General features: G+C 42.7%; 1 protein-coding gene across 1 annotated transcript in view; it reads right to left on the reverse strand.

The window, feature by feature from the left end:
* SV2C (synaptic vesicle glycoprotein 2C) overlaps positions 1-15,127 on the reverse strand; it is a 187,033-nt gene that overhangs the window by 84,375 nt on the left and 87,531 nt on the right. The window contains exon 3 of the mRNA XM_032774308.2: positions 10,659-10,839. Coding sequence (XP_032630199.1) covers positions 10,659-10,839 — 181 coding nt within the window. The remainder of the gene's footprint in view (positions 1-10,658; positions 10,840-15,127) is intronic.

A 15,127-nucleotide genomic window follows, 5' to 3' on the forward strand; every position in this document is an offset into this window, starting at 1 on the left:
CCAGTCCCACCCTGGCATACCTATGAGAAACAAAAAGGGAGGAACAAGATAAGAAGGGGGCAGAAGAGTGTGGGACTTCAAGGGAGCAACAACTCTCTGCTAGTCTTGCAAAGGAGCTAGCAGCCCCTGGAAGTAAAAAAGGATGGGGACAGAAGCCCTGAGAGCCAAGGACTTTTTGACTCGTTTATGGACTATGCCTTTTCTTAGTTGATTTGATTTAAGCCACTGCTGCTCAGGTCAAGGCCCAACCCAGGTCATTTCAACTGAGGTTTTGAAAAAGATGGTGTCCATTACTACTGATGGGTGGTACCAAAAGTGGGATATCGCTACCACTGAAAAGTGGAAAACTCATTAAAAACAAAACAAAAAATTTACAACAAAAAAGTCCCAAACGAAGGTGAATCAGCTCCTACAGTGACTAGTCAATTCACAAGCACGACAGCAGCAGTGACAACAGCAGCTGTTAGAGAAGGTGGTGACACACCAGTAACAGTTATTACAATATATGACTGACCTGCTGCCTTTACAAAGCAGCTTGAACCACATCATGGCAGGAGCTGTGCCTACCAAAATTTGGGGACAGTCCCTAGACCTAACATTTCCCAAGATGATGGCAGATGATGATCCCAAGTCCTTCCTGATAATCTTTGAGAGAGTAGCGTTGGCATCCCAATGGCCCTCAGAGCAGTAGGCTATCCAGCGTGCCCTATTTTGGCAGGTGGAGCTCAGGCAGTGTACCAGGACCTTGATTGGTCGGCTGCACAAGATTATGAACTCGTGAAGACAGCCATATTGAGCCTGATAAGGCATTAATGAAGAGACCTACCATCAGCTCTTCTGCAACGAGAGATACCCCCAAAGGCCAGGCAATGAGCGGTTGCCCAGAAACTGAAGGACTTCTGGTGGTGCTGATCAGAAACTCAGATGGGACCCCAGGCAGTGGAGCTCATTGTTGTTGAACAGTTCATACAGATTCTCCATTAGCAGGTCGAGACTCGGGCTTCAGACACTGGCTGGAAACACTGATGGAAGTGATCCACCTCATGGAAGACTACCTGACTGCTCAAGCTGCCTGGGAGCCTCCCACCAAAGAGGCAACATGGGCCCCTACAAGCAACAAGGAAGAGAACCGCACCATGAGGGAGAGATGGGAACTAGGCCAGATAAGGCCCAGGAAGGCCCTAACACCCAGCTGGGTGTCAGAAAGAGCCCACAAGGGTGCCTCAACAAAAGTCCCCCAGGAGACAAACAGACACCCTGAAATATTCAACAGGACCTTCCCCACCTGCTTACACAGGCACAGGGTCACCTTGAACCTTTGCAGGAAGACAATAACCAAAGTCACGGGCCAGGGCAGGGTGCAGTTGTTTGTTTCTCCTGTAGCCAACCGGGAGACTGGAAGTACAAGGGACTTAGATGGAGATGGAAGCCCTGAGGGCCAAGGGCTTTTTGTCTTATTTATGTTATGTTTATGGACTCTACCTTTTTCTAGTTGCTTTGATTTAAACCAATGTTGCCCAACTCAATGAATGACCCAGGCCACTCAAACTGGGGTTTTGCACAAAGCAGTGACCATCATCACTGAGAACACCACACTGGAGCATGGGCAGCTAACATCACTTTGACATGTCAACCTGCTTTTAGCAGGCTGGATTGCACCCTATGACTTAAAAACCCTGTATAGCTGAAGGTTTGGAAGCATTATTTGAATTTGCCTTGGTAGTATATGATAATTCTCCAATGACTTCAGCGGAGTTATTCGAGATCTTTGCTGGCATAACAGAAAAAATTTGATCCACTGTATTTTTATAATAAAATTGAAAATGATGTATTAAAGCAGTCTGCTTTGAGTCACCACTAGTCCCTTGGTGAAATTATAAACAGGCGTGAAATTTTGACTACCATGAAGTCAATGGAAGTTTTGCCATTGAATTAAATGTGACCAGGATTTCACCCTGCATTTTACACGGAATACAAACACTATTTCCCACAGGACACAATATTAAATCTGCTTCAGACAATTAATTAGATAAACAAAGTATGCTATGTGCCCTTGTTCAATTTATGAATTATGTTGTTAATCCTCATTTGTAAAATAAATATCAGGCATCAAAATGTATATCTCTTCACACACACACACACACACACACACACCCTTCTATTTTTTTCTATACTGAACTGAAAAGACTTGGCCCTAGCTTAAAAATGCTGGTTATTCTGACAGCAGGGTGGATTGATTTAAATCATGATTGAAGTCACCTGATCTTTTAAAAAAACAACACTGATTTAAATACATCTGAGGCTTCATAAAACCAGTTTGAAAAATTGTGCAATTTATTGCAATTTTAGATTGAAATTTATAATGAACTAAATTATAAATGCTTTCTAAAAAATGTCTCTACTATTAGGGTATCTTATCTGAATATTATAAAATTTCCATAGGCAAAGAACAACATATCAAAAAGTAAGGCTCTGATCCTACAAACACTTAAGGAGGTTCATAACTTTACACACATGAATAGTTCCATTGACTTCAAAGTGCATAAGTGTTCACAGCATCAGGAGCTAAAGCCTAAATCTGTATTTTTGTTAAAAACTTTTCTCTTGGTGGCATAAAATCTTTATCACTTCAACACAAAAGTGCTTCAGTTTTAATAGTGGACAATTATTTACATTTTCACTATATAAACAAAGTTATTGTGAACTTTCAATACCTTGCCCTAAGCACTTCAGCTCTCTTGACTAGTGGAAGTTCAATATATTGCCCTAAAAAAAGGACTGAGACTTTGAAGTTGATGCAGTATTCTGTGGGAGGCCAGTGACACAAGCAAGAAACGGAGTTGGGGGGTAACACGTCAGATTGCTGAGGAAACACATAGCTGTATTTTGTAATATTCCCAGGCATAGTGCTTACAAGTCCAGCTGGGAGGTAATGAAGGCATGCAATGCTGTAGTCCAGTTGGGTGGTAATGAAGGCATGTTTTATCAAGACAAGGTCATCATCTGCAAGAATGAGACACTCTTCTAGCCAGTTGGAGTCCTGCTCCTGGGGATTTTCATTATAGTAGATATGTCCTTCCTAAAAATATTACATGCACTTCTGAGCACTGCCTCATGAATTCATTCACTAAGAGTGTTACAAAATTTATACCATTTGGATAAGTGCTAGACTCTATGGGTTAAATTCATTGATGGGCTTACACCAAATATGAAAGTGGTCCAAAATGTGAGGGTTGTTTTTTTTAAAAAAGGTATCCTGTTGTTTTACCTATCTTATTCCAAAAAGGACCATAATTGCTTCTTACATTTATCCTATCTACATCTATCATGCCCATCTGTCATCCAACTTCAGTGAAGTTTCACTCAACCTCCATCATAACTGTGCTTTCATATCAATTTTTGATCTTTCTATTTTAGACAGCAACATTTAAAGAAGAGAACTATTACTTACTGGAAAAAAATCACCCAAAATAATGTATTATGTCTTAGTTTTCAGCAAAAGAAGGTGCAATTGTTGACCTCAAAAGAAAATTCATCATACTGAATACAAGTTTAAAGAAACAGGGATTTACATTTTTATGTTTGAACTAATCAGTAGTTATCATTTATTCTGTGGAATTACAAGAGTGAAGAACAAAAAAGAATTTAGCCAATATATGGCAGGAGAGATGGATTTCTGAAAACAATAAATTAAGATGCATCTCTCTATTTGTCATATCAAAAAAATTATAAGCATCTGCTAATCTACCTGCAGGGCTGTAATTTGTTGCAGTAGATTTGGGTAACACACACTGTGACAGCTGGGATTCAAGCAACACTTATGCAGAGCAATCATGAACCTGGTTTTAGAAAGTATCTGGTGTTTGTTTGCAGATTTACTCATGAAAGGGGCTTGAAATGCAGAGGCATGTCAGGAATAAACAGATAAATAGGAAAAACACACAAGATTAAAATGCATAAGGCAGTAATATGCTCTTTGACTGAAATATCTAGTCACCTTCTGCTTATAAAATGAACCAGAGCCAGACAGTGAAAGTACAGTACAGATTATATTGGTCTGTGATGGCATTTGCAATATTCATCTATCCTTTTACCTGTGGTCAGCTAAGATGCTACGTGAGAGTTTGAAACATACAACTGCTATTAAGTTGCTTCTTGGATTGGATCAACCCAACTACTGTCCTGCTTTTCCTGCTCCACTGTCCGATTGCAACTGTTACTTCCCCTTCCTATCAGCTCCTCTTTTCTCTGCCTGGTTTTTATAGCCTGGTGACAGACTCCCACTGCCACCCAGTCTCATAAAAGACTTTTTCCCTTCAGAGCCTTCAGGAAACTGGTAATATCTGAAAGTGAGCAGGCAATCATAACAGTTTCCCTTGAGGAATAACTGCTGAATGACGCCTTAAAAATTGTAATTTAATGAAAATTAGTACAATGCAGTTCGTTGTAACTGTGTTTTAAATTCAAGTGCTTCTGGACCATGTACAGTAGGATGCAGGTCATTCGGGTACATGTGTAGCCTGAATGTCTATTAGAGAGAAACAGCCACTTTCAGATTGGAGGTTTAGGAATTTTAATCACTAAGAGAAGCCCATGACTATGGGGTTAGGTGACTGAGGCTCATGTGACTGCTTCTGGGACTATACAATACAGACCTCTAGGCATAAGCTAGATATATGGAGCTATGTCCTTACCCTTCCTCAGAGTTCCTTCTAGTACCTCAAAGGTCAGTGCATAGACTCCGAAGAAGTGGTGACAGAAGGTGGTTTGCATGAATCCGTGCAGGCACTTATCTCAAAGGACTGCCATTGCACGCAACCTGATTCTGGTCCTGGAAGTTTGGTAACTGTGATCCTCATAAAGGTGGTCTGAGCAGGATCAAAATAATGATTGTAAGACTATTCAATTAAGTACCAGCTCTTCAGGCTAAATCTAGGGAGCAATGTTATGCAAAAGCGTGTTCAGAGCACCAGGCAGCAGCTTTGCAAACAGGCTCTATTGAAAAGCTTCTTAGAAAAGCAGTGGCAGCTGAGCATTGACTCCAATTAAATGTGCACCAAGGACTGCAGGATGGAAACTCTCTCTAGATCATAACATGTCTTGAAACAAACTGTTATCTTCTCAGCAGGTGTATAAAGCCCGACCCTTGGATATGTCCCCATAAACTACAAAGTCAAGGGGACATATCTGTGGCTTTTGGTCTATTAATTTAGTAGGTGATTGTTCTTCTCACATTTAAGCTACCGTAGAACCTCAAAGATATGAACTAACCAGTCAATCACATACCTCATTTGGAGCCAGAAGTATGTAATCAGGCAGCAGCAGAGAAAAAAAAAGTAAACACGGTACAGTACTGTGTTAAACAAACTACTAAAAAAAATAAAGGGAAAGTTTAAAAAAAGATTTGACTAGGTAAGGAAACTATGATGGTTGAGACAGTCCTAAGAAAGCCAAGATTTCACCCTTCCCCCTCCCTCCAGTCTTTCCCCCCACAACTGAAAAGTTCCAGCCCCTTAGAAAGTAGATGTTAAACCTTGGTTTGCACATGCTGAAATAAACTAGAATTTTTAGAAAGCAGCCTTCTCACAGTTACTATCATTGCTACTGAAATAGCTGCGACATTTGAGGCACTGAAAGCAGCCTTGATTAGATGGTTGTGGCCTCTTACATCTTCAGGCAGATGATCCATGAAAGATGACAGCTTGTTCCACTTGGCGTAGTCATATCTAGCAAGAAGATCCTGATAATTAGCCACTCTCATTTGTGGAGTTGCAGATAAATAAGCCTTCCTATTGTCAGGATACTTGGGGAAAGTAGTCAGAACTAGTGGCAGGAGCTTGGGATTCCAGAACCGAAGCTAGGGGTCAAAGCTAGCATTAGGGTCAAGAGTCAAACTGAGGCTCAAGCTGGAGTCAGAGTCAGAAATTAAGCCAAGGGTCAGAGCCAGAGTCAGGAATCAGGCTGAGGGTCAATACCAGGTCTTGAGGTCCGTGTTGGCGTTCTAGTGATCAGCTGGGAGTCAGACCCAAGCTCAAGACCAAAGGTTCATGAACAGAGAAGTAGGGCAGTCATGGCAGCTAGCTAGGGATGTACATTATTGCCTGGACACTACTTGGTACACTCCGTGGGTTTATATAGCGGCAGGAAGCCAATTAGGGATCGCTAAGACTACTGTCAGTCAGATCACTTGAGGTGGAACTTCCTATGGTGGTGAACCTCTCTCTGTAGATTATGGGTCAGAGGTAGAAGCCAGCTTACAGCTGCTACTCGGTGGCAGTGTGGGCCAGTTAGTTGCCTCATAGCACTCCAGGTTTGGGTTCAAGTCCTACTGATCTCTACATCTAGTCAAATAAGCCAACTTCTCACATCGTTATAATGAGGAATGGATTTCTGGTTTTGACTTGCACTGGCTCACAAGCCACAGCCACTATTGAAGACTTCAGAGCAGGGCTGCAGTAGAAGTAATGGTGGAACCAAAGTCTTTCTGGAAATTAGTGAAGGGTCATCTAGAGGTCATTGACCAGTCCAGTCAACCCTTCATTGGTTGGTACAGCTACTCTACAAGATGTCATGATTTTAATATATGAGACTTCTTTTGGACAGCTGTCAGTTCCAAGTCTAAGACTGTAGCTTTAAGGATTATCAAGTGTTGAAAGAAGCAGGGAACTAGTAATGGAGAAGATGTGGGGAAGTGGGATACCAGGAGGAAGCACGAGCATGAGAGCGTAAGAGGGGAGGACTCCTGCCTCATACTAAGAAAGCAGGATAATCAGCAAGTTATCTTAAGTTTCTATACACAAATGCAAGAAGCCTGGAAAACAAACAGGGAGAACTGGAAGTCCTGGCACAGTCAAGGAACTATGATGTGATTGGAATAACCGAGACTTGGTCAGATAACTCACATGACTGGAGTACTGTCATGGATGGATATAAACTGTTCAGGAAGGGCAGACAGGGCAGAAAAGGTGGGGGAGTTGCATTGTATGTAAGAGAGCAACATGACTGCTCAGAGCTCCAGTATGAAACTGCAGAAAAACCTGAGAGTCTCTGGATTAAGTTTAGAAGTGTGAGCAACAAGGGTGATGTCGTGGTGGGAGTCTGCTATAGACCACCAGACAGGGGGATGAGGTGGACGAGGCTTCTTTCTGGCAACTAACAGAAGTTACTAGATCACAGGCCCTGGTTCTCATGGGAGACTTCAATCACCCTGATATCTGCTGGGAGAGCAATACAGCGGTGCACAGACAATCCAGGAAGTTTTTGGAAAGTGTAGGGGACAATTTCCTGGTGCAAGTGCTGGAGGAACCAACTAGGGGCAGAGCTCTTCTTGACCTGCTGCTCACAAACAGGGAAGAATTAGTAGGGAAGCAAAAGTGGATGGGAACCTGGGAGGCAGTGACCATGAGATGGTCGAGTTCAGGATCCTGACAAAAGGAAGAAAGCAGAGCAGCAGAATACGGACCCTAGACTTCAGAAAAGCAGACTTTGACTCCCTCAGGGAACTGATGGGCAGGATGCCCCGGGAGAATAACATGAGGGGGAAAGGAGTCCAGGAGAGCTGGCTGTATTTTAAAGAATCCTTACTGAGGTTGCAGGAACAAACCATCCCGATGTGTAGAAAGAATAGTAAATATGGCAGGCAACTACCTTGGCTTAACAGCGAAATCCTTGCTGATCTTAAACACAAAAAAGAAGCTTACAAGAAGTAGAAGCTTGGACAAATGACCAGGGAGGAGTACAAAAACATTTCTCAGGCATGCAGGAGTGCAATCAGGAAGGCCAAATCACAACTGGAGTTGCAGCTAGCAAGGAATGTTAAGAGTAACAAGAAGGGTTTCTACAGGTATGTTAGCAACAAGAAGGTGGTCAAGGAAACTGTGGGCCCCTTACTGAAAGGGGGAGGCAACCTAATGACAGAGGATGTGGAAAAAGCTAAATTACTCAATGCTTTTTTTGCATCTGTCTTCACAAACAAGGTCAGCTCCCAGACTATTGTACTGGGCAGCACAGTATGGGGAGGACATGACCAGCCCTCTGTGGAGAAAGAAGTAGTTCAGGATTATTCAGAAAAGCTGGACGAGCACAAATCCATGGGGCCGGATGCACTGCATCTGAGGGTGCTAAAGGAGCTGGCTGATTGCAGAGCCATTGGCCATTATCTTTGAAAATTCATGGTGATTGGGGGACGTCCCGGATGACTGGGAAAAGGCTAATGTAGTGCCCATCTTTAAAAAAGGGAAGGAGGAGGATCCGGGGAACTATAGGCCAGTCAGCCTCACCTCAATCCCTAGAAAAATCATGAAGCAGGTCCTCAAGGAATCAATTCTGAAGCACTTTGAGGAGGGGAAAATGATCAGGAACAGTCAGCATGGATTCACCAAGGGCAAGTCATGCCTGATTAACCTAATTCCCTTCTATGATGAGATAACTGACTCTGTGGATGAGGGGAAAGCAGTGGATGTGTTATTTCTTGACTTTGGTAAAGCTTTTGATACGGTCTTCCACAGTGTTCTTGCCAGCAAGTTAAAGAAGTATTGGCTGGATGAATGGACTATAAGGTGGATAGAAAGCTGGCTAGATCATCGGGCTCAGTGGGTAGTGATCAATGGCTCCATGTCTAGTTGGCAGCCAGTATCAAGTGGAGTGCCCCAAGGGTCAGTCCTGGGGCCGGTTTTGTTCAATATCTTCATTAAAGATCTGGAAGATGGCGTGGATTGCACTCTCAGCAACTTTTCAGATAACACTAAACTGGGAGGAGTGGTAGATATGCTGGATAGTAAGGACAGGATACAGAGGGACCTAGACAAATTAAAGGATTGGGCCAAAAGAAATCTTATGAGGTTCAACAAGGACAAGTGCAGAGTCCTGCACTTAAGATGGAAGACTCCCATGTCTGCTACAGACTAGGGACCGAATGGCTAGGCAACAGTTCTGCAGAAAAGGACCTAGGGGTTACAGTGGACAAGAAGCTGGATACGAGTCAACAGTATGCTCTTGTTGCCAAGAAGACTAACAGCATTTTGGGCTGTATAAAAGGAGCACTGCCAGCAGATAGAGGGACGTAATCATTCCCCGCTATTAGGCATTGGTGAGGCCTCATCTGGAGTGCTGTCTTCAGTTCTGGGCCCCCACACTATAAGAAGGATGTGGAAAAATTGGAAAGAGTCCAGTGGAGGGCAACAAAAATGATTAGGTGGCTGGAACACCTGACTTATGAGGAGGGGCTGAGGGAACTGGGATTATTTAGTCTGCAGAAGAGAAGAATGAAGGGGGATTTGATAGCTGCTTTTAACTACCTGAAAGGGGGTTCCAAAGAGGATGGATCTAGACTGTTCTCAGTGGTAGCACATGACAGAACAAGGAGTAATGGTCTCAAGTTGCAGTGGGGGGAGGTTTAGGTTGGATATTAGGAAAAACCTTTTCACTAGGAGGGTGGTGAAGCACTGGAAGGGTCACCTAGGGAGGTGGTGGAATCTCCTTCCTTCGAGGTTTTTAAGGCCTGACTTGACAAAGCCCTGGCTGGGATGATTTAGTTGGGGATTGGTCCTGCTTTGAGCAGCTGGTTGGACTAGATGACCTCCTGAAGCCCCTTCCAATCCTGATATTCTACGATACTGTATCCTCAGGAGAGGATGAAGACTAGGCTGACCAGCTCACAATGGCTACAATGTCTATGGAGCACAGGTAACAAAATTGTTAAGATCCCATTAAACGTTAGACTCTAAAGGAACCAAAGGGAAGTCAGTCTGTATCCAAAAACCTCAGTCTCCACCATCATTCCAGAAGCAGAAGTCAGAACTGAGGGAGGAAGCTGGAGATCCCCACTGGACCACCCTAAGGCTGCAGACTCTGTTCAGGGATGCAAGTGGCCTGAAGTGAAAATGTAAGCGGTATCATGGGGGAATTTCACCCTTTGTGAATCTAGTGCTTATTAGGGGGTGCCAAATTGTTAGTGCCGGAGACTAAGTTCTTGTTTATCCACAAAAGCAGAGGAAGAATACAGGCAGACTGCAGAAGCTTCCCCATATTACTCCAACTCTGACCAAGGTAGGGTTTAAAACTGCAACCGAAAAGGTCCTACTACCAATCTCTTAAATCATCCCACCCCCATCAAAAATTATTTAGACCACAAGAAAAGAAATTGAAACAAACAGAGCCCCAAATATACCCTCAAAGTAACACCCACAATATGGGGCAAGTGTCACTAAAGGTCAGTTTTTACATTTAGCAATCAACTGCTAGTAATATTTTGTGCTTGTATAGCACAATATATATGAAGTTCTCAAAATGCATTACAAACATTAATGAAGTCTTAACACACACCTTTGAGATATGTAATATTTTATTTTGAGATAGGAAAAGTGAGGCACGGAAATTGTTAGCTGTCCGAGTTCACACAAGACGTCTTTGGCATAAACAGGAACTGAACTCCCGTCTTCCAGTTCTCAGTACCATGTCATAGCCAAAAGACAATCCTTCCTCCCCTTTGATAGGTCTTCTAGAGCTAATCACATATGTGCACAGTGTATTTCTCCAGCCACTGAAACAAGACTATAACCCTACATTACATAATGTGCATTTCCATATATGATTAAACATATGACAAGTTTCATAAACACAGAAAAATTAAAGAAATGAAAGAAAGCAGAAGAGCTTACCCAAATCCAGAAAATAAGCGACAGAGGAGAAAGAGGCCATAGCCCTGGACAAATGATGACAGGAAGGCAAAGAATCCATTGACAGACATGCATATCAGGAGAGACTGCCTCCTTCCCACCTTGTCTGCCAAGCCTCCCCAGAAGAATGCCCCCAACATCATCCCAAGGTACACTATGCTACCTGCAACACACAGAAAACAAGATGTTACTTTGTGAGCTAAACAACTGATGTCAATTGACCAAAAATCAATCATAACATACTAGAGTATTTTTCCAGCAAACTTTTTAACTTGTGAAATTACAGAACAGGAAGTAATTTTGTTCCCTATCTGCTAATGAGTGAGTGAGGTGTATAAATTGCAAATGCATCTGTGGAAGAATAGACTCCCTATTGTGGCTGACACTTCTGTTAGAGACACATTGAGCCTTAATATATTATTAAATTAGGTGCCTCTAGCTATATGCATATGAGTAAGAAGTGGAGAAAAAGTTCCAGATATCCCACAGCAGCACACTGCATGCACGATAACACTGCAAAAATTGAAATCTGCCCTGCAGAAATGCATCGCTGGAAACCTAATAAAAACAAGCAGTTATGTGTGGGATCATTAGCGCCAGTAGTTATTAAAAACAAGTTGTGCTTAGTCTAAGAATTAAGAAACAAATGAATGGTAGTTATCAGAGTGCAGCAGTAGCAAAGAACCACTAATTTGTTGTTTGTCTTTTTCTATGTCTGTGCCAGCCATGGCCAAACAGTGGTTTGTGAGCTGTATGTAGCTCTTCTACAGTTAAAATGCGGCTCCCAGAGCCCCCTGTGCAAACCCCCTCCATTCTCTGCCTACAAGATTGGGAAGGGGGGGAGGTTGGTGCTTCTACTCTGCGGCAGTGTTGTGCAATGAGGGGTTTCTGCCCTACGGCGGGGTGGTGGGATGAGGAGCTTCTGCCCTGCAGGGAGGTGAGTCTAAGGCAGGGGTAGGCAACCTATGGCACGTGTGCCAAAGGTGGCACGCGAGCTGATTTTCAGTGGTACACTGCCCAGGTCCTCGCCACCGGTCCGGGGGGGGGGGGGGGGGCTCTGCATTTTAATTTAATTTTAAATGAAGCTTCTAAAACATTTTAAAAACCTTATTTACTTTACATACAACAATAGTTTAGTAATATATTATAGACTTATAGAAAGAGACCTTCTAAAGACATTAAAATGTATGACTGGCACACGAAACCTTAAATTAGAGTGAATAAATGAAGACTCGGCACACCACTTCTGTAAGGCTGCCGACTCCTGGTCTAAGGGCTTTAGCCCAGTGGGGGTCATCAGGGCAAAAGCTCCACACCCTGGCAGGCTTTGCCCCGTGGGGCAGATTGTGTGTATCCTGCAGCTCTTGAACTTCTAAAGATTATTGTATGCGGCTCGGACGGTCAGTAATTTTGGCCCTCCTGGTCTATGCTTTCCTCAAATAGTATTGTCCTGAACAAAAGATAACACTTGAACAACACTGTTTTAAACAAACTTTTTAAACATGGCCAACCACATTAAAAGAACACAGTGAAAAATTCGTTGTGGATATTATAATAAAGTGATGCTGTTTTAAATTTACAATGAAGTGCATGATATCGATAAAAAAAGTGGAGCCTTCAAACTCGCCAGTAAATTCACTTTAAACTAAAGAAAAGGAGAACTGTCAGGATAAAAATCATATTTAAAAAAATCTTTAGCTACATTACTGTCATCATCTTAGAGTATAAAAATTGACAAGTTAATGTAAATAGCTTTCAGAAATCTAGGTTGGTTTTTTCACTCCTTGCACTTCTCTCTATTTGGACAATGAAAATAGCCTATTTCGTTTCTAGTCAATTTCATTTTCAGGTTCTAATGCACTGGGACAATGCTGCAAGGGTATTTTATTTTAGTTTGTTACATTTCACATCAACACTTATCAGTCTCCGGTTTTGTAAAATACACACAGATATGATATACACATTTTTGGCCAAATGTGACCTTACAGTGCCCATTATTTCACAAACGTGGATCAGACAAATGACATTTCAGTCACACACATTTAGAAAAACTATCTCAATATTGACATTACCATTTCATGCAAGATACGTGCATTATTCTGTTACACTGATTAAAAAGGTCTTGAGTTTGACTGTTAGAAACTTGATCCTTTTTGATTTAGAGTTTGGCTGAGGAATGGCTTAGAGCCTGCACTGCTCTCACTGGCTGATGATTTCCTAGTGATGGACAAAGAGTCCACAGCCAGTGATTTTATTACATCTGTTAACATCTTTTTATACTGTAAAGATGGGGTTTTCTTAACTAGCATATACACAGTTCATAGTGGGGGTAGATGGTATGGCTCAAGTATTTCTGGTCTCTAAGAAATTTCTGTGGATGATTTGGAACAATTACCTGAGTTCTCTCTTGCATGTAGGGAATTATTGCATTACTGTTTAGATGGGCGCACTCTTGAAGCTTACTTGGAAATCACAAATGGAGGAAAATGTGATGCTTTTCCTGCTTAATAGCATTAGCTGCAGGAAACATTTTAGACTATTTTGACAACTGCTTTGTCACTACACCTCTACCCCGCTAAAATACGGTCGTGCGGAATCAAAAATCCCTACTGCATTATAGCTGAAACCCCATTATACTGGGGTAGGGGCAGCAGGGCTCCGGTGGTGATTTAAAGAGCTCTGGGCTCCCGCTGCTGCAGGGAGCCTCAGGCCCTTTAAATAGCCAGTGGCGCCCCACTGCCACAGTCCTGGGGTAGGGGCAGCAGGGCTCCAGCAGTGATTTAAAGGGCCCTGGGCTCCCCGCAGCAGTCCCAGGGTAGCAGCGACAGGGCTCCAGCAGTGATTTAAAGGGCCCTGGGCTCCCCACAGCAGCTAGAGCCCCAGACCTTTTAAAGCGCCACCAGAGCCCTGCTGCTACCGCACTATATGCAAACCTGTGTTATATCGGGTCGCATTATAGTGGGGTAGAGGTGTATATCCATTTCAGGGGGCAGGTCAATTGGTTGAATTTTATACTTGAAGCCCTAAATGATTTGAGTCCAGGCTGTCAGAGACCACACCTTTCCATGCTTGTTGAGGTTAGTTGCTGCAGTATTTCAAGTGTTTGAAGGCCCATGATGTACAATTCACCTCTTTTCCCAGATTTATTCTTGAGGATGGTAGGATGGATTGGGTGTGGGTTTTTTGGAAATCTTTTTTTTCCTTTGCTTCTCGGGCAAATAGTGTGTGCTTTATTAAAGATACGTCTTCCTTTGTAGTGCATAAAAAGGCACAATAGGGCAGCCCTAAGCAAAGCTTCTTCTTCTTCTCCATCCCTCCACTGACTATCATTTTTTATTGCATGCAGACACACAATTTCCAAGTCTTGCAATTCCAAAAATGTAAACTCTCCTCTTTGTCTCAATAGCTAAGACCATTGTCCATACCCTGGCCATGAACTCTGCTTTAGTTTCTCTCTTACCCACATTGCTTCCCTGAACTGCATTCAAAATACAGCTGCGAAAATCATCTCTCTCAGCTGTCATTCAGCCCATGTCACTCCCCTCTGAATCCCTCCCCTAGTTCCTATTTGGCCATCTCATAATTGCCTTCAAGGTCCTACATAACTCCTCCCTGGTCAGCTTTCATTTCTACTTCTGTCAATGATACCCAGTTTCAAAGCACCTTCCTGTCTTCCCCTCCTTTCTCTTCTTTGCATCTCCTTCTGTGTGGCCGCCTTTACATTGAACACACTTCCAACCCCAGACAACCATGTCCGCTTCCTCTCTTCTTTCAAATCACTGCTCAAGACTAACTTTTTTCTGCAATGTCCACAATAAGCAGTGAAAGCAACAAAGATACAATATTCTACCAAACAACTGATGTAGCAGAATCGTCATATAACGTAGCTAGATAAACACATCATTTTAACCTCCAGCCTCCCTTTTTCCCATTCCACATATATCCAAGAGTTCATTGCTCTTGTTTGTCACTTCATGTCAATAACAACAGTGTAAATGGCTTAGGGCAGATCATGTCTCTTTTATTTACTTTATAAATCATTTAGCACACTTGATACATTTCATATATAATTTTAGATGTCTAAAAAATAATGTGTAAAACACTCTTCTTTTGGACAACCCATGCTCCCTTTCTCAGGAACTTTAAAAGCACAGGCCACCACCTTAGATAAATGTACACCTCAAGACCTAACATCTCATGTGGAAGACAGCATCCTTTTCCCAACCTCCCTACTCTCACCTGCAGCGGGAAGTGGAGCACCCTGGGGTTGGGAGCTGGTGCGCTGATCTGTGGGAGTGCTGCTTTATCGCACTGTATGCGAACCCATGTTATATCGGGTCACGTTATATCGGAGGTGTACCAAAGATACAAGTATTGCACCCTGAATAATGATTTCTTCAATGAAGTATTATGCAGTCCAAGCACACTCAGTTATCTGGTAGAGAATCCTT

The sequence above is a fragment of the Chelonoidis abingdonii genome, chromosome 6 (genome assembly GCF_003597395.2).
Source record: "Chelonoidis abingdonii isolate Lonesome George chromosome 6, CheloAbing_2.0, whole genome shotgun sequence".
Classification (NCBI taxonomy): Eukaryota; Metazoa; Chordata; order Testudines; family Testudinidae; genus Chelonoidis; species Chelonoidis abingdonii.